General features: G+C 41.3%; 2 protein-coding genes across 9 annotated transcripts in view; one reads left to right on the forward strand and one right to left on the reverse strand.

Annotated features, from left to right (window-relative positions):
* Nucleotides 1–12,912, forward strand: part of CHRNA2 (cholinergic receptor nicotinic alpha 2 subunit) — a 29,348-nt gene extending 16,436 nt beyond the window's left edge. Inside the window, exons 5-7 of the mRNA XM_072633859.1 lie at nt 4,954–5,063; nt 9,106–10,117; nt 11,471–12,912. Coding sequence (XP_072489960.1) covers nt 4,954–5,063; nt 9,106–10,117; nt 11,471–11,596 — 1,248 coding nt within the window. The 3' untranslated portion in view covers nt 11,597–12,912. The remainder of the gene's footprint in view (nt 1–4,953; nt 5,064–9,105; nt 10,118–11,470) is intronic.
* Nucleotides 12,913–13,345: 433 nt separating this feature from the next.
* PTK2B (protein tyrosine kinase 2 beta) overlaps nt 13,346–20,739 on the reverse strand; it is a 166,246-nt gene continuing 158,852 nt past the window's right edge. For all 8 annotated transcript variants that reach the window (XM_072633852.1, XM_072633858.1, XM_072633851.1 and 5 more), the window contains 6 exons: nt 20,657–20,692; nt 19,710–19,734; nt 18,426–18,472; nt 16,302–16,439; nt 15,865–15,945; nt 13,346–14,913 (listed from right to left, as the gene is read on the reverse strand). In XM_072633852.1, coding sequence (XP_072489953.1) covers nt 14,698–14,913; nt 15,865–15,945; nt 16,302–16,439; nt 18,426–18,472; nt 19,710–19,734; nt 20,657–20,692 — 543 coding nt within the window. In that variant the 3' untranslated portion in view covers nt 13,346–14,697. The remainder of the gene's footprint in view (nt 14,914–15,864; nt 15,946–16,301; nt 16,440–18,425; nt 18,473–19,709; nt 19,735–20,656; nt 20,693–20,739) is intronic.

Below are 20,739 nucleotides of genomic sequence, written 5' to 3' on the forward strand. Positions count from 1 at the left end.
AGGTACTCATTTCTCATAACTCAATTCTCAATATTAACAAACTCCCACCCTGTCATACCCTCCCCATCCCAATGATTCTGAACCCCCAGATATCATTGTTTCAATTTCATTCTCTATTCCTCTTTAACTGCTCCCTCATTCCCATTACCCTCCTCCTTCTGCCTAACATCCTACTCTAAAGCTATCCACTCTCTGGAATGCTCCATAGGTAATAAACTTATTTTCATCTTTTCCTTTCTAATTCCTTCTGTCTTCTTGTACTCACTGAGACCTGACTGTCTTCTGAAGGAATACTTCTTGGCCATCCTTTTCAGCATTGGTTGCATTTTTACTCAAATCCCCCATTATGATGAGAATTATGATGGGGGAGTAGGAATAGTCCCTTGTTCCCCATTGCCACTTCCAGGCTCTCCCCCTACCATGATCACTCAGTAACCTCTTTCCTCCTCTGAGGTCCATACAAATCTAAATTTATTACCCAATTAAAATTCTCATAGCCGTTATCTACTAACTTTCAGGAGTTCAGTGTGTGGATCACAGTTTCTCTTCTTCATAATTCTTGCCTTCATACTAGGGAACTTTAACATACATATGAACACTGCTTTAAACACCCTGACCTCCTAGTTCCTCAATTTTATTCATTTCCTGGTCATACCCATAATCTTGCCACTCGTCATCCATAAGTGTTCCATCTTCCATGATGACCAAGTTTCCATCTTCTGAAATTCCTTTATCTAATCATAATCTATTGTCATTCTCCCATTCCCTCTGCCTTGCAACTCCAAACTCCTAACTGCAGCTTTCAAACCCTTGACCCTTTAGTTCTTTCCCAAGACATCAACAATGCACTGGCTGCGTTCTCCTTCCCTCTTCCTCTTGATCCCTTGATGATCGAGTTAATCTCCACACTCTTCTCTTCTCTTGAATCCCTTGTCTCTTTATTATTTCCCAAATATGCCCTTACCTACTAAGTCTCAGCCTTGGATTACTTCCACCATCTGCTGCCTCCAATCCTACTCATATACTGCTGGATGAAACTGGAGAAAAATCACAAAACCAGGGCTGGCTGCAAATTTATGGACATAATCTCAATTTGGCCCTCACTGAGACAAGGTAATGCAATCATACCTCACTAACTGTCTTACCAAGTCACAGCAGCAACTTTTCTAAAACTTTTCATTCTTTCTCCAACCTCTGATGACTCCTCCTACTCCCATCCTCTCAGTTGAGAACGTGGTCTCATATTTCAGTGAAAAACTTGAGTACATTCACTGAGAGCGCCCTCTTCTTCGTCTCATATTACTCAGATGCCTTCTGCTACCATCTGCTACCATCTTCTCCTTCACCCCATCTCACATGAAGAGATGGCCCTTATCCTTGCCAAGGCAAACCCTTCCACATGCACAAGTGATCCCATTCCATTATATCTTCTCCAACAAATTTCTCTTATTGCCCCCACTCTCCTTCTAATCTTCTACTCTCTACCTTCTGGTTGCTTCACTACTGACTACAAGCATAGCTTTGTCATCCTCATCCTCAAAAATCCCTGCTACTCATTATCTTCTATCTGCCCTCCCTTTGGGGGATAAATTTCTTTAGTAGTTTGCCTACAAGTGATATACTTACTTCCTTTCCTATGACCTCAACTTTTTGTAGTTTGGCTACAGACTTCATCAATTTACTGAAATGGTTCTCTCTAGTTTACTAGTTGTTTTTTTCTAGTTGCATTCCTATTTCATCGATCTGTTCCTTCTTTCTTGTTGAAGAAAATTTGGTTGCCTTCCAAAAGTTTTGTTATTTTGCCTTGTTATTTGAAATATGCTATTGTTTCTATGATTTTTACTTTTACCCATAAAATTTTTACAAGTAAATTATTTAGTCTTCAGTTAATTTTAATCTTTTATTAAAAGGTCCTTTGTTGAATATATTTTTATTGCATTGTGGTTGGCAAAAGCTATGTTTAATATTTCTGTTTTGCTGAATTTATTTGCAAGGTTTACATATCCCAGTACATGGTCAGTTTTTGTGAAGATGCTGCACACAGCTAAAAGTATATCTGTTCTTTTCTGTTCCCGTATAGTAATTTCCAGAGATCTAACATAACTTCATTATCCTTTAATAAGATTTTTCTCCCTCTGAGAGGGATATATTGAAATCTCAAACTATTGTAGTTTTACTGTCTGTCTCTTTCTAGGAATCAATTAGTTTTTCCTTTATTTAGATTCCTCCATTTTGTGTCAGCTCTCTAGGCAAGCGCTATGCCCTTCAGTCCACATGTATGTATATACATATATTAATATGAATTCACTGTCTACAGTACCTTTAAACATTATGACATTTTCTACTTGATCTCATTTAATGGGGTTTATTTTTATTTTTGCTTTGTCTGAAACCATGATTGCTATTCTTGCTTTCCAGGGTTCACTTGAAGCATAATACATTTGCTTTAGTTCCTTATGTTAACCGTGTGAATTTTCTATTTCTATTTCTTATAATCAACAAGTTGTTACATTCTGCTTGATAATTCATCCTGCTTTCTCCCATCCAATTTATGGGTGTTCACCCTATTTACATTTATAATTATGACTGTTAAGCGTATTTTCTTCCATTATATTTTGTTATAATTTTTTGAAGCCTGCTTCTGTTTTATTATCTCTCTTCTCTTTCTCTCTCCAAGTCCTTGATCATAGGCTTTGGCTATTTCTTTCTTTCCTTTTATGGTACACTTCATGCTTCATTTTCCAAAAATGTAATTTATTTTGATTAATCCTTCGCTAAAATTCCCTTGCATCTTAGCCTCCTTCTATTTCTCAGCCCCTGCCTGACTCCCTGTTACATTTAATTCAATTTTATACCAAACTTTTTGTAACTGTGTGGTATTCAACCCTTTTTTGTCCAATTCAGTTGAAAATGAAATTCATCTATATCTCAATCTCCCTCTCTGTTCCTCCTTGAGTTTAGACCTAATTATAGTAAGTTCTATACCTTTCTTCCCTATTTTTCCCTAGTATATTCTCCTTTCTTTCTCTTTTATTTTTTTTCCTTTTAAAAAATATCAAAATGTAACAAAACTTTTCCCACAAACTCTGTCTTGTTTGCTCTCCTTCTGTGATTCTTGATGACAATAGGGTTCTGAGGATACACTTTTCTCCTATTAGAAGATAAATGTTTCACCATCACATATACCTTCCAATTGCTCAAATATATTTATCTTTTAATTCTTGTCTTTGCATTTCCAAATATCTATTCAGCTCTGGTACCTTCATCCGCAACATCTGGAAGTCCTTTGTTCACTCCCCTCACAGCAGTATATTCAGTGTTCTGGTTTTTTTTTTTTTTTAATGTTTATGTTTTGCCTTCTGGAATGTCATATTCCAAACTCTGCTCTTCTTTATAGTGGTCTAAGAGGTCTTTTGTGTTCCTGACTCTGGCTCCTTAGTACTTGAACTTTTTCTTTATGGATGCCTATATTATTTCTACTTTGACCTGGAAGCTATGAATTTTGGCTAGGATATTCCTGGGAAGTTTTACTTAGAGATTTACTTTTTTTTCAGGAGGTGACTATTGTATTCTACTTTCACTCTGCCCTCTGGGCTGTTTTAACTCATGATTCTTGAAATATGACATTTAAGGTTTTGCTTTTGCTTTTAGTGGAGATTATCAGGTTGTTTGATGATTTTTAGATCAATTCTCCTTGTACCCATTTTCCAGGGCAGTTGTTTTTAGTAAAAGACACCTTATGTTTTCTGATTTTTTTTTTTAGCCTTTCAATTCAGTTCTAATATTTCTTGTTGTCTCATGGAGTCATTGACATTTGTCTGATCCTATCTAATTTTCAAGGAACCTACTATTTGGGCATGACTTTGAGCTTTCTTTACTAAGTTATATATTATCTTTTCAGTTCTTTACTCTAGAACATTTTCCCCTTGCTCATTCTTTCCTCTAGAGCTCTCATTTCATTCATATCATCATTTTTAAATGCTAGCTTCATTTCTTTCAGGAACTCTAGTACAGGTTATGCAAAATATGTAATTTTCTTTAAGCTGTTATTTGTAAATGAGGTGTATTCTTACCTTCTGCTAGATTTATGCTTTGAATATCCCTGACTCCAAAACCTTTGTTTATTGCCACTATTTTCTTTTTTTCACTTGTTTCTTCAATCTTACTTCATTAATTGAAATTTTGTATTGGGGCCAGGCTTTGTGCACTTCTGGAAAAAAAATACTGAGGCTTGCTTTGATATTGATCTATATTATCTGGGGTATGGATAATGCATGCAGTATCTTTCAAGGACCTCAGTGCAATGCGCTAGAAACTCTGCACAGCAGATAGGACACAGGTCTGCAGAGGGCAGCATACTTGGGATGATCTGCATCAGAGAGGTCTGATCCAGGGAGAGCCATGATCGATGACATTTTGATCTAAACTTCACAATCATCTGAGCCCCAACTCAGGGTCAAAGCAACCCAATTGAAGCCCCTTTTCTCTATGCAAGAAGATTTCTATGTACTGTGCTCCTTGGCTGGACTGTTCTATTCTGGCTGGAGCCTTTTCCTAGGACTCATAGCCTCTTTATGTGGAGTTGGACTGACAAAATGAATTCACTGTAGTCTCTCTTTGGATTTCTTGCATTTCCCTGTCTGGTGCTCCTTTTACTTATCCATGCTGAAATAATTGCGAGAGAGTTGGTCCTCTTCCACTTACTCAGATGTCTTGAGGAGAGCCTCCCTTTTTTTTTTTCACTTTATATATATTTTATTTATTTATTTATTTGTAAACATGTTACTCCCTTCAAATCTCCTGGAAAATGTAAGTTCCTTGAGGGTAACAACTATTTCTTTTTTTTTAATCTTTGTCTTTTCAGGGCCTACCACAATCCTTGGCACATAGTAGATACTTAATAAATGTTTGTTGAATTAAATTGAATTGAAACTTCCTTTCCTGCCTGCTTAGGAGTGGAGTGACTACAAGTTACGCTGGAACCCAACTGATTATGGAAACATCACATCCATCCGGATCCCCTCAGAGAAGATCTGGGTTCCTGACATTGTCCTCTACAACAAGTAGGCAGCCTTTCCTTTTTAGCCAGAATCTGAATTTTTTGACCAGGTTTTGCCCTCTGGATTTGGGAGGGGTTAGTGCATGTAACAGTTCCAACTGGAGCTGCTGCTGTGTATAGCTTGTCCTCTCAACTAGATTGCCTTGATGGCAGGGAGAATGTCTTTTTCACCTTTGCATCTCCTTTAAAGTGCACAGCAATGGGTCTAGTATATATTTGTCCAGCAAACACTGATTGATGGTGATGGTGACGATGACAATGGTGATGGTAACAGTGATGATGCCTTAGCCACCAGATGAGGAAACTGAGGGACCTGTCCAATCACTTGTGAGCTATTTTATTCCTTGAAGCTCTGTAGTTCTTCTGGGCTTTTTTCTACTTCTAACCCCAGAATGAGGCAAAAGGAAGAAGGAAGGAGACACATCTGTGGCAGTAGACCTGACTTCCATGGAGCCCTAAAGAAACATTAGGGTCGCCTGTGAGATCTAGATTTGTTCAATGTACTTTGATTTTAAATGTGGCCTTTTTAGACGGGGGTGGGAGAGAAGTAGAGGTATCAGGAGGAAAAGTAGCAAAACTATCTATCTAAAACCCTCAGACAGATAATTTTGGAAGAGTCCTCTCTGTTTTTTTCCCAACTGCTAAACTAAATTTATTCTATCCTAGCTTTAGAGTTGGAAGACACCTTAGAGTTCATCTAATCCAATCTCTTTATTCTACTTTTCTGAATCCCAGAGAAGTGGTGGAGAGCTTGGGCCTGGAGTCAGGAGGATCTGAGTTCAAATTTGACCTCAGACATTTACTAGCTCTGTGACCCAAACATATTTGCCTCAGTTTTTTCATCTGTAAAATGAGCTGGGAGGAAATGCAAAATGCTCCAGTATCTCTACCAAGAAAACACCACATGGGGTCACAAAGACTTGGACATGACTGAATTCAAGAACTCTGGCATTAAATGGCAGAGCTAAGATTCTAACCTTATTCTTCTGACGCTAAAGCCAGAAATTATTCCATTGCACTAGATGATCTCTATTACTGAATAAAGTCTCAAGTCCTTAACCTGGCATTTTAGACTTATGTGTCCAAGTTTTCAGGATTGACCCAAAGGAATTTATACTTTTCCCCCCTTCCCTTGTTTATAATTATATTAACAATAGCTGATATTATACAGGGCTTTAAGACTTTTCAAAGCACTTCACAAATAGCATTTTGTTTAATCTTCTTGGATATAGGTGATATTATTATTGTCATTTTAAAGTTGGGGAAACTGAGGCTGGGGAGATTTAGGTGATTTTCCCAGGGTCACACAGCTAGTAAAAGTCTGAGGTAAGATTTGAACCCAGGTCTTCCTGACTCCAGATCCAGCGCCCTAAACACTATGTCACCTATAGATATTTCCTATTTATTTCTTGGTTCATCATAGTCAAAGAAGCCTTTATTTAGGGACCAAACTGTTTGGTTTTCCCCTGTAACAGGGTGCTATCTTTGGACACTCCTTGGTCTGCTGCCAGTCTCTCCTTAAAGCCTTTCCACATATGTAGGTTCCCTACATGCTGGGCTTTGCGGGCATAGCCTTAGAGATGCCCAAATACAATAAGCCATGGAGGGGAAAGAAATATGTGACACTCCCTTGATCTAGCCAGATGCTGAAATGGTACCTCATAAGCAAAAATGAGGTTTATGCTGCCACCTAGCGGTAAGTTCAAATAACAGAAAAATGGAGACGTGCTTCTAACACTTTTTTTTTTAATTGTTCATCTTTAAGCTCATTTCCTTGGCGTATGGAACTCTGACTCCGGGCCCTGTAAAAAGGCAGGGAGGATTTCATCTTTGCTTGTTACCTCCAAGTGGGCACATGGTGTATGTTTTCTCTGATTCATCACTTGTATGTCCTTGGACAAGTGACTTGCCTGCTCTGGTCCTCAGTTTCCTTTCCAGTAAAACAGAAGGGTTCAATGGAATGATCATTAACCTTCCTTTCAGCTTTTTATCTCTCTTCCCCTCTTTACTATCTACCTCCTCACACTTCCCCCTTTTGTTCCCTGCCTACACCCCTAACTTTCCTATTAATCTGTAGAGGGCTCCACTATCCTTTTGTTCCCCCAGGCGGGCATCATAGGAGTCTTCCTAGACTCTTCGCTCTCTCTCTCACTGCTCCCATCCAATATGCCACCAAATCCTACTGCTTTTACCTTCCTACCAGATGGTTCTCTCCTGAAACATTGCCACCACCATGGTGCAATCCCTCATCATGTCACAACTGCACTATTTCAATAGGCTTCTGGTTCCACTGCCTGTTTCAAGTCTCTCATTCAGTCACAAAGTGATTTCCCTAAAGCATATACCCCTGTCCCACCCCCGTTCAATAAACACCAGTGATCGCCTTTCACTTCTAGGACCAAATATAAAATCCTCTGTTTGATCTTTCCAGTCTTCTTACATCTTACTTCTGGTTGCTGTTGTTGTTTAAGCCATGTCTAGCTCTTCATGACTCCACTTGGGTTGGTTTTTTGGGGACGTGTTTTGCCATTTCCTTCTCCAGCTCATTTTACAGATGAGAAAACTGAGGTAGAGTTAAGTGACATGCCCAGGATCACATAGCTAGTAAGTATCTGAAGTTGCATTTGAACTCAGCTCTTTCTGACTCCAGGTCCAGCGCTCTAGCCACTGAGCCACCTAGCTGCTCCCTACATCTTACTTTCTTAGATCCGGTGATGCTGGCAAGACAATTCCATCTCCTGACTTTGTGCATTTTCAGTGGTTGGCCCCCATGACAGGAACCCTCTTCATCCTTCCTTCATCCTCATCTCTGCCTCTTGGTTTCCCTCTGCAAGAAACATTTCCTGGTTCTCTTCCATCATGGCATCTTCTCTCTGACAATTGTTTCTGGTTTATCCTGTATAAACCTTGTTGATGCATACTTGCAGTTGTCTCCCCCATTAGAATGTGAGGTCCTTGAAGGCAGGAAGTATGTTTTGGTTTTGCCTTTCTTTGTATCTCTAACGTTTGGCACAGTCCTTGGAACTTAGGTGCTTAATAAATGCTTTATTGACTTGACTTGATCCTATAAAGTGGGTAATAAGGGCTATTGTCAAGAGTTGAGTCTGGTAACTTCTCCCAATATGAAATGGTTCCCAGGATTCTCCAAGAACAAATCCTTCTTTAGGATCTGATGCAAGTTACCCCTACCTTTCTCCCAGGCACCTCCTTTCAGAACCTTGGAGTCCCCTTTGTCTCTTCCCTTATCTTACCCACTACATTCAGTCTATCACCAAGTTGTGTTGATTCTTTATTCTCAAGCTTTTTTGAATTTCTCCCTTACTTTCCATTCCTGTTGCCTCAGTACCTCAAAATGGTAGTATTCTAACATCCTTCAAGTGGTCTCCCTGCTCTGCCCCCATTCCTGCCATTTTTCTCACTTCCAATGTCTCCTACACATCCTTACAGATTAATTTTGAAACATAGCTTGGTTCTTTGCCTCCTATCCACTGAATAAAGTCTAGGCTCCTCAAAGCTTTCCACAATTTATCCTTAACCTGTCTTTCTAACCCGATCTTTTGATGTCCCCCTACACACTTTGTTCTCCATATAGAGCCAATCTAGACTACTTTCCACTCTCTGAACATTTGTTATTGTTCTGGAACTGTGATTTTTTCAAGGCAAGGAACTTCTGGGAAAGAAATGCCCTCTCTAACAACTTACATAGGCAACTCTTCTATGATAGAGTGATGTGCACAGCATCACACAACCCATAGGTTTTGTAGGAAGGACTTGAAACTACATTCTCCTGATGCCAAGGCCAGTTCTCTCTCTCTTCTACCACTTGCCTCTTTCTGAGTGTAACAATGACAAATCTTTATATTTATATAAGTTAAGCACAAAAGAAAGATTTAGGGACCAGGCATTCTTAAGTGATTACAGAAAAATCCATATACATGGCCAGAAAGGACTTTAACCTCCTCCCTCACCCAACTCAGCTATTCTGGACCAAGACTGACCTAAAAAGGTGTGGATGGTTTTCTAATTCTCCCTTCTTTTTCTTCTAGTGCTGATGGGGAGTTTGCAGTGACTCACATGACTAAGGCTCACCTGTTTTTCACGGGTACAGTGAAGTGGGCACCCCCTGCAATCTATAAGAGCTCCTGTAGCATTGATGTGACTTTCTTCCCCTTTGACCAGCAGAACTGCAAGATGAAGTTTGGCTCCTGGACCTATGACAAGGCCAAGATTGATCTTGAGCAGATGGAACAGATGGTAGACCTGAAAGATTACTGGGAGAGTGGGGAGTGGGCCATCATCAATGCTGTGGGCACCTACAATACTAAGAAGTATGATTGCTGTGTCGAGATCTACCCTGACATCACCTATTTCTTCATTATCCGGAGGTTGCCTCTCTTCTATACCATCAACCTCATCATCCCTTGTCTTCTCATCTCCTGCCTCACTGTCCTAGTGTTCTACCTGCCATCAGACTGTGGTGAGAAGATCACCCTCTGTATCTCAGTTCTGTTGTCACTCACTGTCTTCTTGCTGCTCATCACTGAGATCATCCCTTCTACTTCCTTAGTCATTCCTCTCATTGGGGAGTACCTTCTCTTCACCATGATCTTTGTGACGCTCTCGATCGTCATCACTGTCTTTGTCCTCAATGTTCACCACCGCTCTCCAGGAACTCACATTATGCCCTATTGGGTGAGGGTTGCCTTTCTGGGCTGTATACCTAGATGGCTTTGGATGAATCGGCCCCTTCCTGTCCTGGAGCTCCATCACAGACCTGGCCAAAAGCTCAGCACCACTCATCATTGGCTGGACACTAATATAGATGAGGATGAGAAAGAGGGTGAAGAGGAGGAAGAAAGCTGGGAATTTTCTGACCATTCATCACCAGTAATTGATACCCTCTATTGTCACTGTGGTCATCACCACGGGTCTCCATGTTCCAAGGCAGGGACTCAGTTACTAGAGACTGGATTCTTTCTAACCCCCAGCATCCAAAAAGCCCTGGAAGGTGTGCACTATATTGCTGACCATCTGAGGACTGAAGATGCTGATTTTTCGGTGAGTTGGGAATAGGAGAAAAGCAAGGCATCGCCAGATCAGATTTCATAGTTTCTTAGATCTAGAGTAGAAGATCTTGGAGGCCAACTTAGAAGCATCTATTCTATAGCTAAGCAAATGAAATCTCAAGGAGTTTAAGTGACTTGACTTGCCCAAGATCCCATAGATAAGTGGAAGAACCAGGATTAAAACTCAGATCAAACTCAGCACTCTTTCCATTGCACCACATTGCCTTCAAAGAGACTCTCATTCAATGGCATTGGCATTTTCGTTCTCAGACTCCTCCTTTGAGGTCCACTTCTCAATCATACATAACCCCGCATTGCAACCTGATGTATGTCTCATTTCCTCAACTAGATTGTAAGTTTCCAGAAAGCAGGGACCATAGCATACATTTTCTCATATATCTACTGGTATCAAATACGGTGTCATATTCTTAGCAGGTACTGGACAAATATTTGTGGAATGGTTAAAACTATCAGTAGTTTTATGATAGAGCTATCTAAACACTGACTAATAACTCCACAACAGAATAGCCCAAAGGCCATAAGACCATTTTATATAGTTGGGTGCACTGTGATGTCTCTACCATTCACGAGAATGAACAATGCTCACTTTTATGTACCACTATTGAAAGCCTGATTCCACAAGTCAGGTCATAGCTAGAGATTTCCTTCGCCTTGACTTCTGCATCCAGTAGGGAATATTAGTTTTTCTGGGTGACACTGGGGACTGGGTTACACTGGGGCCACTGCATATCACTGGGGACGTCTCTACCTTCTCTTATCTAAAACTCAAAATCACAATCATAGAATTTTGGAGCTGGAAAGAATCATAAAGCCTTTAGGACAGGGGTTCTTAACCTGGGAGTTCATGAACTTATTTAGATGTTTTGATAATTCAATTTCAATACAACTGGTTTCCTTCATAATATGTATTTGATTTGATGCATTTTAAAACATTTCTGAAAAGGGTGCATTGGCTTTACCAATCTGCCAAAGAGATCCATGACACCAAAGTGGTTAAGAAGCCCTTATCTAGGAGCTGGGGGGGAGGGGGGTTGGGTCTGAGGAAATATTTATGGAAAAATTGGGGGATTGATTATAGGAATTGGTAGGCTGTTTAAGCCTTGGAATAACGGAGACTTCTTAAAACAAAAACTGGCTTCTGGGGTCATCTTTTGAACCCTTCTTTCACAAATTGTTATCCTTTCTAAGGCCTCAATATGGTAAGCACTCACCTAAGCTGTGGCCAAGGTTAACCATTTATCTCATTGTCATTTGGGGAAACATTCATGTGCTACCTTTCTCAAATGTTCTGCTCCTTTCATGATGCATTGGTTTTCTGCCACAGGTAAAGGAAGACTGGAAGTATGTAGCCATGGTGATCGATCGAATATTCCTCTGGATGTTTATCATTGTCTGCTTCCTTGGGACCATTGGCCTCTTTCTTCCTCCACTCATAGCTGGCATGATCTAAAAGCACAAGTCCTGATCCAAGGGTGGCATTTCTGAAGCCTTGTAGCATCTCTGGATATCTATAACTATATTTGCACCTTTACTAAGACACTGGGGGAATAGGAGGCAGTCATTTAAGAGTTGGGTGTAATGAGTCCATTGGCTATTCCATTGTGGAGTTATTGTACTAACCCATACTGGAACTTATCCACCATGAAGCTATTGAATGTTTCATTCATTCATTCAGCAAATATTGAGTACCTACTGTATGCACAGCATTATTCTAGATATCAGTGGGAATATGAAAAAAAAAAGATGTATCCCTGCTCTCCCAGAGCTTCCAATCTAGTTGGGGAGAGAAAATATACATGGAACAATTAAGATACAATAGAAGGTGTTGATTGGATTGGGGAAATGAATGATACCAACTACAAGATCTATAACAATGGAAGGGGAGGGGAATTACAAATATAGGCTGATGTAGGGGGGAAAGATAAAAGTTGGACTTTGAAAAGTAGAGATGATTTGGACAAGTGGAGGGAGGAAATTCTAGGATTGCTGGTGTGAGGGAAAACAGAAATGAATTCATTGTGAAAACAAGCAAGGATTATAGGATCATAAACTTAGACCTCAAAGGTCACCTTGCACATCTTCATTTTCTAGATGAGGAAATTGAAGCCTACAGAGGTTATGACCTTTCCAAGGTCACACAGATGGTAACTTGCCAAGTCAAGGTTTGAATCCAGGATCTCCAAACCCAACACTCTCCACTGAACTTCTCTGGGCCACTAAGGAGATTAGCCTTGTTGAAGTAGAGAGTAAATGTTGGAGAATAATCAGAAGCGCCACTGGAAAGGTAGTTTGGGGGTTCATAATAGAGGGGCTTGAATAGCAGTTTGAGAAATTTGAACTTTATTCTGTAAACTGTTTACAGGATAAGGAAAATATTGGAGATGTTTGAATAAATGAGCGACATGGAGAAATCAATATTTTGGGAAGCTTTGTCTAGTGGAAAGGCAGCATAGTATAGTGAATACGCAGCCAGCCTTGAAACCAGAAAGACTTGGGATCTAGTGCTATGCCCAAAATATCCTGGCTGTGTGACCCTGGGACAAATCAGTTAACTTCTCCACTCTCCAGTCAGCTCTCTAAGATTTTAAGTTTCAGAGTAGGTGCCAATCTTTACTTTAACTCAGAGTCTTAGAAAGTTGTCCAAGAATGTCCATCTAGTCCCTTTACACATACCTCTTGATTCTGGGGTACTCCTTGATTTCATTCTTATTTGACTTCTCTTCTGATTTGTGAATAAAGGATCTCAAAGAAGGCCTAACTCTCATACCCATTTTGATGCCATCTTTACCTGATGTATCTTTATAAATTATTGTCCAAGCCCCACCATCTTGGTCAAGAATTTTCATTCCTTTCCACTGATATCTGATGGCATATGTCCCCGCTTCCTGCCCTTGGTCCAGCAACAACTCCCAGAATCCCAACTGGGCTAACACTGACTGATGTCAGGTTATAACCACCCACCCTGATCAAACACCTCTGGACCAAAAGCTTAAGAACACCTTAACACCCTGTGGCTAATTCATTGCCCTCAATCCAGGATCAGTGCCTGCCTTCTATCCTCTTCGTGCAGCAAAGGAAGGTACACTAAACACTGAAACCAATTCATGTCTTCCAGGAGCATAGTTCAATGTCAATAGAAATGTCGAAGAATAGGGTTGGGGAGGGCAGGCGGAGCAGAGGAATCAATCCAACCACAAAACAAATGGTACATTTTTAATTCAACCACAAATCAAATAGGAAGAAGATGGAAGAGTGTTTTATGTAAACAACCAAAAATAAAGGAGGGAAGGGAGGGAGAGAGGAAAAAGGAAAAGAAGGGATGAAAGAAGGAAAGGAGGGAGGAAAAGAATGAGGGAGGAAGGGGGAAAGGAAGGGGGGAGAGGGAGGAAGAAGGGAGGAAAGGGGAGATGGAGGAAAGGAGGGAGAGAAAGAGAAAAGGAAGGAAGAGAGGAGAGGGGAAAAAGGAAGAAAGGGGAGAAAAGGAAAGGAAGGAAAATGGGATGAAAGCATGGAGGGAGGCAGGGAGGATGGAAGGTGTGGGAGAGATGGAACAGGAAGGGGAGAAGGTATGGAGGGAGGTCAGAAGAGAAGAAGGGAGGTAGAAAGGCAAGAAGAAAGGAGGGAAAGAGGATGGAAGGAAATAAGGAAAAGAGGGAAAGAGGCAAAAAGAGATAGACAGATGGAAAGAGGGAGGAAGAAATGAAGGAAGGTGAGAGGTAAGAAAGGGAAATTATGGCCAGAATTCTTGTTCTGGCCTCTTCCTTCTCCCACTTTCCAGATCCAGTGCTTGTATCATTCACTCTACCAGTCTCCTTTCCCCACCTAGGCTCTTCTTGGCTTGTTTGGGGTCCCTTTTAGCAAGAGACATTCCTGGCTGGGAAAAATGGTCATCAAAACAGATCAATCCACACATTAAATAAACCCTTCTCTCTATACACTATACAAAAATATCAGTTCAGTCTGTGTTCTCGCAAGGCCAGTCCCTAGAACAGGGCTCCCCTGCCTCTGTACTCCAGAAGGTACCTCTGCTAACCCTGAAGGTCTCCAGGGATTCACTAATTGATCACAGAAAAGTAAGAATGAACAGCTTAATTCCAGCTCCTGGCTGCTGTGTCCATGCATGAGGCCAGGGCAGTTTTCACAGACACTGGGAATCCACTGATAAACACACTATGTAAAAGAAGAGGGATGAGCGTGGTAGGATAGACTGGGGTGGGGGGAACAGGAGCAGCTACCCTCAAGCTCCCATTGCTACCATCCCAGCTTCTGTAGTCCAGTGTCCTGTATATACAAATGCCTTCTTGGCTTAACAGTGTTTGGGTGTAGGGAGCCCTTTTCTGACTGGGGGCTAATGGAACAGGGACAGGAAAATGGGGGGAGATCGTGCAAAATGGCCCCCAGGTCAGCCCCCTAAGAAAATAAACATTACTATAGGCAAGACAGGAGGCAGGAGAAGAGGGATGCATGACACAAACATTGGGAGTGGGGGCACACAGGCAGGAGAGCCGCCACATCCAGGACCAGTGTATCTTGGGGGATGCTGCCTGCCATTCACTCGGCTGGGGGGCGGGCCAGATTGGCCACCATTTTGGCCTGGTCCACAGCATCCAGTAGGTTCTTGGCATCCACAGCCAGGGTGTGGGAGGCTGTGAGCATCTGGCGCTTGCATTCTTCACTCAGTGAAGTCACCGCGTTCTGCTGCGCTAGACGCATCTTGTTGATTAACTCTGCTAGATCTTTGTTCAGAAGCTTCTGGGTTCCCTCAATCTGTGATCAGTTAGAAAGAATCATGGAGGGTTAGAAAGCTGAGTGATGGGAGGCTGGGAGGATGAAACCCCTGCTAATTCTCCACACTTGTCCAATAATAATGGCTTCATAGACAGATAGCTGGCAGTGATCTCAAGACCACTTAGGCAACCCTACTTCCACCCCTGCTTTCACAGTCTATATAGGAAGAAGCTAAGGTCTAAGGAAATTCAATTATTTACCCAAGGTCACACAGGAAGAGTCAGAGGCAAGATCTGAACTCAGGTCATCTGAGGCATTGTTCTTTCCATTGTAATTGGTTGTGTCCCAAAGCAACTTACATACATTATCCTCTTTGATCATAACAACTCTGTGAAGCACAAGCTATTAGAACCCCCATTGTATAGATGGGGAAACTGAGGCTCAGAGAGCCCAGGGTCACACAGGTCTTCCTGAGTCCAAGTACAGTGTTCTATCCGTTAAGCCACACTGACTCTTCAACACTTTCACTGTCCCATAGTCACCAGCCTGATAATCAGTCACCATCCTGCCTTGGATGGACAGGCAAACATCCATCAAATGTCCATTAACAAATGGGTCACAGGACCGAGAGGTGGAAGGGACATCAGGGACAACTGAGTCCAACCCCCTCATTTTACAAATAAGGAAAGAGGGGACCAGAGAGAAGAAGGAGCTTGTAGAACCTGAGGATTGGCCTTAAAAAAAAAACAACCCAACTTTCTCAGGTTGTTGGTCCCTAGCATACTCCATACAGCATACTCCATCTCTATCCTCTCACATCGTTGTTCTCCTAGGCAAGCTCTTCAGACAGGTCAGCCCCAGGGCCCAGGGGGAGAAATAAAGTGAGCTATGATGGACCTCCTGACTCTTTTCTTGGGAATAAACACATCCCAGGGCAGGGGAGGATGAAACAGCAAAGGGCACAGTCCAGCCAGGCCCTAGGAAACTTACTTCTGTGCGTGAAGTCAGAGGCAGAGTGGGCAGAAGGTCATCCACACTTCCAATCAGCTTTCGCAGGGTTAGGCCTACATTCTAGGAAAGAAATTCACCCATGTGAGGGTAGAATATCAATTAGACTAGAGTGGGTTGAGTTATTATCTCTTCAGTCTCAACACTAGAAAATGTACCCCCAGCAAATGACCTTGGGAGGCAGCCCCAGGGATAACAGACTAGAATGTCAGGGTTCCCTTAGTCTTTCTTTCTGAAATCTCACATAGAGCTTTGTTTCTACCTCCCCCATTCACTTAATACATACTAATGTATATTCATGTATATATCATCACCCTTCCTAGGGCACAGGCTCCTTGAGGGCATGCACCACAGAGCATCACGCATCTAGTAGGTGCTTTCATTAAAGCACTGCTGAGTTTTCCCTCTTGGTTTCCCACCTTCACCACAACAACATAGCCTTCTGGGGGCAGCTGACTGAGTTCATTTTTGAGATCCAGGACAGCTCGAACCAGCTCCATGACGTTGATGTACACCATGTCATCCGTCCGGTCCAGGTTGGCTGTAGGTAGGATTGACTGAAGGGGAAGAAGTCAAGAAGAAATAAAGAATACCTACGAGTAAAGGACAGTGTCTGAACCCCTAACCATGAATGGGAGGAAGGAGGGGGAAGGCAGAGGCAGGAAGGTCCATAAGTCAAATGGGGCTGTCTCACTGGCATTCTGTTTCTGTCTTTGCATGATGCAAAAAATTGTCAGTAGTTACAGCCCCAGGCTCCGCTCTCTGCATTGTTCCTGAGACATTTTGGGGACATCTAATGTTCCAAAACCTAGATCATACTGTCTTGCTTAGCCCCTAGTTCTGTTCCCCAGTTGTCTTCTGGCTTTGGTCTTTGCACTGGCCTGATGATGGCTTGTTCCATCGCTGGAATGGTGAATTGTGTGCTTTGACCCCGAAAGTCCCTATTTTCTACCTTTTGACTGTTCTTATAAACCCCATAGAAAGCTGGCCTCTTCCCTAATCAAAAGAGGGCCAGGGTATTACGTATGGCTCCCTCAGGGGATACAACATTTTCCATGGACCAAAAGTCAAGCTAGGTTAATAGCCGTTATTATGGATAACAACAATAATAATTAATATTTATAGTGCTTTAAGGTTTACAAAACACTTTATCTCTCTCTAAATATATTTATTTATAGTGTTATATCTATAATTAAACATATTTAAATACAAATTATATTTCTACAGTAATTATATAATATAGTTATATATTAATTATATATTTATATACGAATAATCACATCATATATAATTATATTATCTTATATAAAGCACATATTTATAATATATTTGTATATCTATAATACATTTATATATTTGATCACATTATATATTTATATCTCATTTCATCATTGCAACAACCTGTTAAGGGAGACGCTCTTATTTCCTATTTTACAGAAAAGGAATCCGAGGCCAAGAGGTTCAATCGCTTGCCCAAACTCACACAGGTAGTACATGTCTGAGTTAGGACTCACACTCAGATCTCCCTTACTCTTGAGGCCAAGACTCTGTCACCATACCACCTGGTTACCTAGAATTCATTGTGCATGAAATTACTGTTCCAGATTTAAAGCTCGTTATTTGATTGTTGTTCAGTCACGTCAGTCATGTCTGACTCCTTTTGACTCCATTAAGGCTTTCCTTGGCAAAGATTCTAGAGTGGTTTGCCATTTCCTTCTCCAGCTCATTTTACAGATAAAGAAACTGAGGAAAACAGTGATAAGTGATTTGCCCAGGATCACACAGCTAGTAAGTGTCTGAGGCCATGTATGAACTCAGGAAGAGATTTATATAGAGAGAATTGTTTTGTATGTGGCACTCCTTCCCCACTGATCTTCTAGGGAGTAGAAAAATCATCTCCTTGTGCAGATAATGGGCACTGTGGGTACTGAAAAAAGAGGCAGGTTCAAGGAAAAGGTCCAGGGGGTGGGGAACCTACTTTCTCATTGTCATCTCTCTGGTCAATTATCATTGATCAGTAACAAGTGCCTGGCTCAATCATCAACCCTGATAAAGAAGGTGTTGTGGTATAATAGAAAGAATGCTGGGCTGAGGGTCTAAAGACCTGGGTTCAAATCATGCCATTTAGTACTCATATGACTGCAAGTCACAACCTCTATGACCATCAGTTTCCTCATCTACAAAGTGAGGGAGTTGGACTAGATGGTCCTTTGTAGCTTTAAATCCATAAAGTGTGAAAATACTAGACAAAAATGAGTTGAAAATTATTTCAAATGCTAACAAATTTTCTAAAATTGTACTTTAAAAAAATGCATTAAAAATGAGGCAGATGTTCCTATAAATTCCAATAAAGTTTGCCAATTTTTGAGTCTAGTCACTATGATCTCTCTAGGCCTGAGTTTTCTCTTCTGTAAGATCTGAGGACTGGATTAGATCATCATTAGCATCATTAGATCCTTGTGTCTAGAAAAGTGCATAGTTCTCTGTCCGCCCAGGCTTGACCCTAAGGTAGTTTACCCACTATTGCTAAATATCTCACCCACCTGAGCTCCCAGTCGTGGTGGCTTCTGAGGAGGTCCCGTGAACTCAGCTGTGACCACAGGAATAGAAAAGGAGAAATGAGTAAGGGGCAAGTCCGTAATCTACCATCCATTTTGGTCTGGGAATGATTTTTTTTTTCATTTTACTCAGGGACCTCCCCCATCCTCCACTTGTTTCCATTAAATTCCAGAAAAGTCAAGCAAAGACGCCCATGTGACTCAAATGAGAAAAACAGTAAAAAACAATCAGATCCCTTGGCTTGGGAAAGCATGAGTCTTCTGAGTCTGACCCAGCCCTTTTCCCACATGCTCCCTGGGCTTCTACACCTAGAAAAGGGGGGTTTTGACCAGATATTTTCTTTGATTCTTCTAAGATCAAATGTGCTGAGTCTGATTTCTAGCTGTACTCCAAGCTCTGGTGAAAGTTAAGCAGTCTGAATCATTTACTCTTGGTTTTCCTCTCATCTTTCACACAGATTCAGATGATGGGAGAGAAAGAAGGGAGGGGGAGTAGTTCTATTTCCTACTCTGTGGCCAGGAAGCACACATTCTCCCCACTTCCTTGTCTCCCATACTCTGTGGGCCAATGTAAGAGCATGAGCAGGGGCAAGCAGAATATGAATCATGCCTTTGCCCTCACTAGCCTGGTAGTGACAGAAAGGATAGGAGGGATAGGAGGGAGGCTTTGGCAGAATAAGAGACAGGGAAGGGGAAGAAGAGAGAAAAGGGGGTGAAGAGATAGAGAGACAGAGATGGGGGAAGGGAGGGAGACAGAAATACACACACACATACATACATATATTGGGGGCAAGAAAGAGAGAGAGAGGAAGAAAGGAGAGAGGAGGAGAGAGGAGAGAAGGTGAGAAGGAGGGACAGAGTCAGAGAGACAGAAAAAAAGAAGAGAAAGGAAGGAAAAAGGAAGAGAGGGGAAGAGTCCTAAATAAATGAAAATAATACAAGACAAAAATAAACACCAGAATGGAGGATTCAATGAGAGAAGGGAATTTAGGGAGATATGGGCATATGAGAGAGGAAACAGGATGACATAAGCAAGATGGCTGGAGAACAATGGACAAAGATGAGTTGAAAATTACCTCAAATGTTGACAAATTTTCTAAAATCATACTTTAAAAATAATAAATTAAAAACAAGGCAGCTGTTTCTATAAATTCCAATGAGCTTTGCCAATCTTTGAAACTAGTCAGTAGCACAGCCATCACACTGACAGCAGGCACCACAAGGGTGGGCCCCATTAAAAGACAATAATGACACTGGATAGAAACTTACTATATCCAGCCTCCTTCTCCGGGGTCTGCAAGAAAGAAGAAGAAAACTGATGTTACAAACATAGCTTTGAGAAAAGCATGCCTTCTACTTCCCTCCCCTGTCTCCTTTTCTTGAAGGTGGAACAGTTCTGACCATGGCCCAAGGGAGAATCCTAGGGAACCAAGAAGTGATTGCTACCTGACCATGTGCAGTTCATAGCCTCCTAGGCCTACTGGAGTTGTAAACAAAAGATCTTAACATGTATCTGTTGAATGAAAGCTAAGCATCCCTGAGACAGAACAGTAAGGACTCAACGCTACACATTCTATTCAACAAATATTTACTGAGAACCTACTGTGTATAATCTGCTGCATTTGTCACTGAACATGAAGATGAAAAACAATGCATGGTCCCTGCCCTCAGAGTCCACACTCTAGTAGATGACCACCAATAACTGACATAAGGTAAAAATTGAAAGGCAAAGATCAGCGGTGCCTTGAAAATTATGATTGAGGGAAGAGATTATTTTCAATCAAGAGTCTGTGTCTGTATGTGTACAGGTGCAAACTTTGTAGCATTCATTCTTTATAAACATATATACATATATACACATACACATCTCTCTCATATATATGCATGTATGTATGTATGTATCTTGTGTCCTTCAAGCAAACTATGAGCTGCTTAAAGGCTTAATATATATGTAATGCTTAATATATGCATGTTCTTAGATTAGAGAAAGTCAGGAAAGGTTCTTAGAGGAGATTTTCCATGAGGTGGGTCTTGAAAGGAGATTTGGGATTTTAAAAAGAATTCTTTGCTCTACCAAGAGAATAGATGTTGCACGGTTAAGCTTGGAAAAGGAAATGTCATTATCCCCCTGTGCTGGGGGTGATAGAACTCCTGGGTTGGTCATAGCAACACTTCCAGCATGTATGGTCTTTGTATTGCATGGGCTCATCACTTACCAATGGAGACTTATCATTCATGTACACCATAGGGTCCTAAAAATGAGAGAAGCAGAGGGCAAATTTTAGACCTTCAGTTTACT

This window comes from Notamacropus eugenii, chromosome 1 (genome assembly GCF_028372415.1).
Source record: "Notamacropus eugenii isolate mMacEug1 chromosome 1, mMacEug1.pri_v2, whole genome shotgun sequence".
Classification (NCBI taxonomy): Eukaryota; Metazoa; Chordata; class Mammalia; order Diprotodontia; family Macropodidae; genus Notamacropus; species Notamacropus eugenii.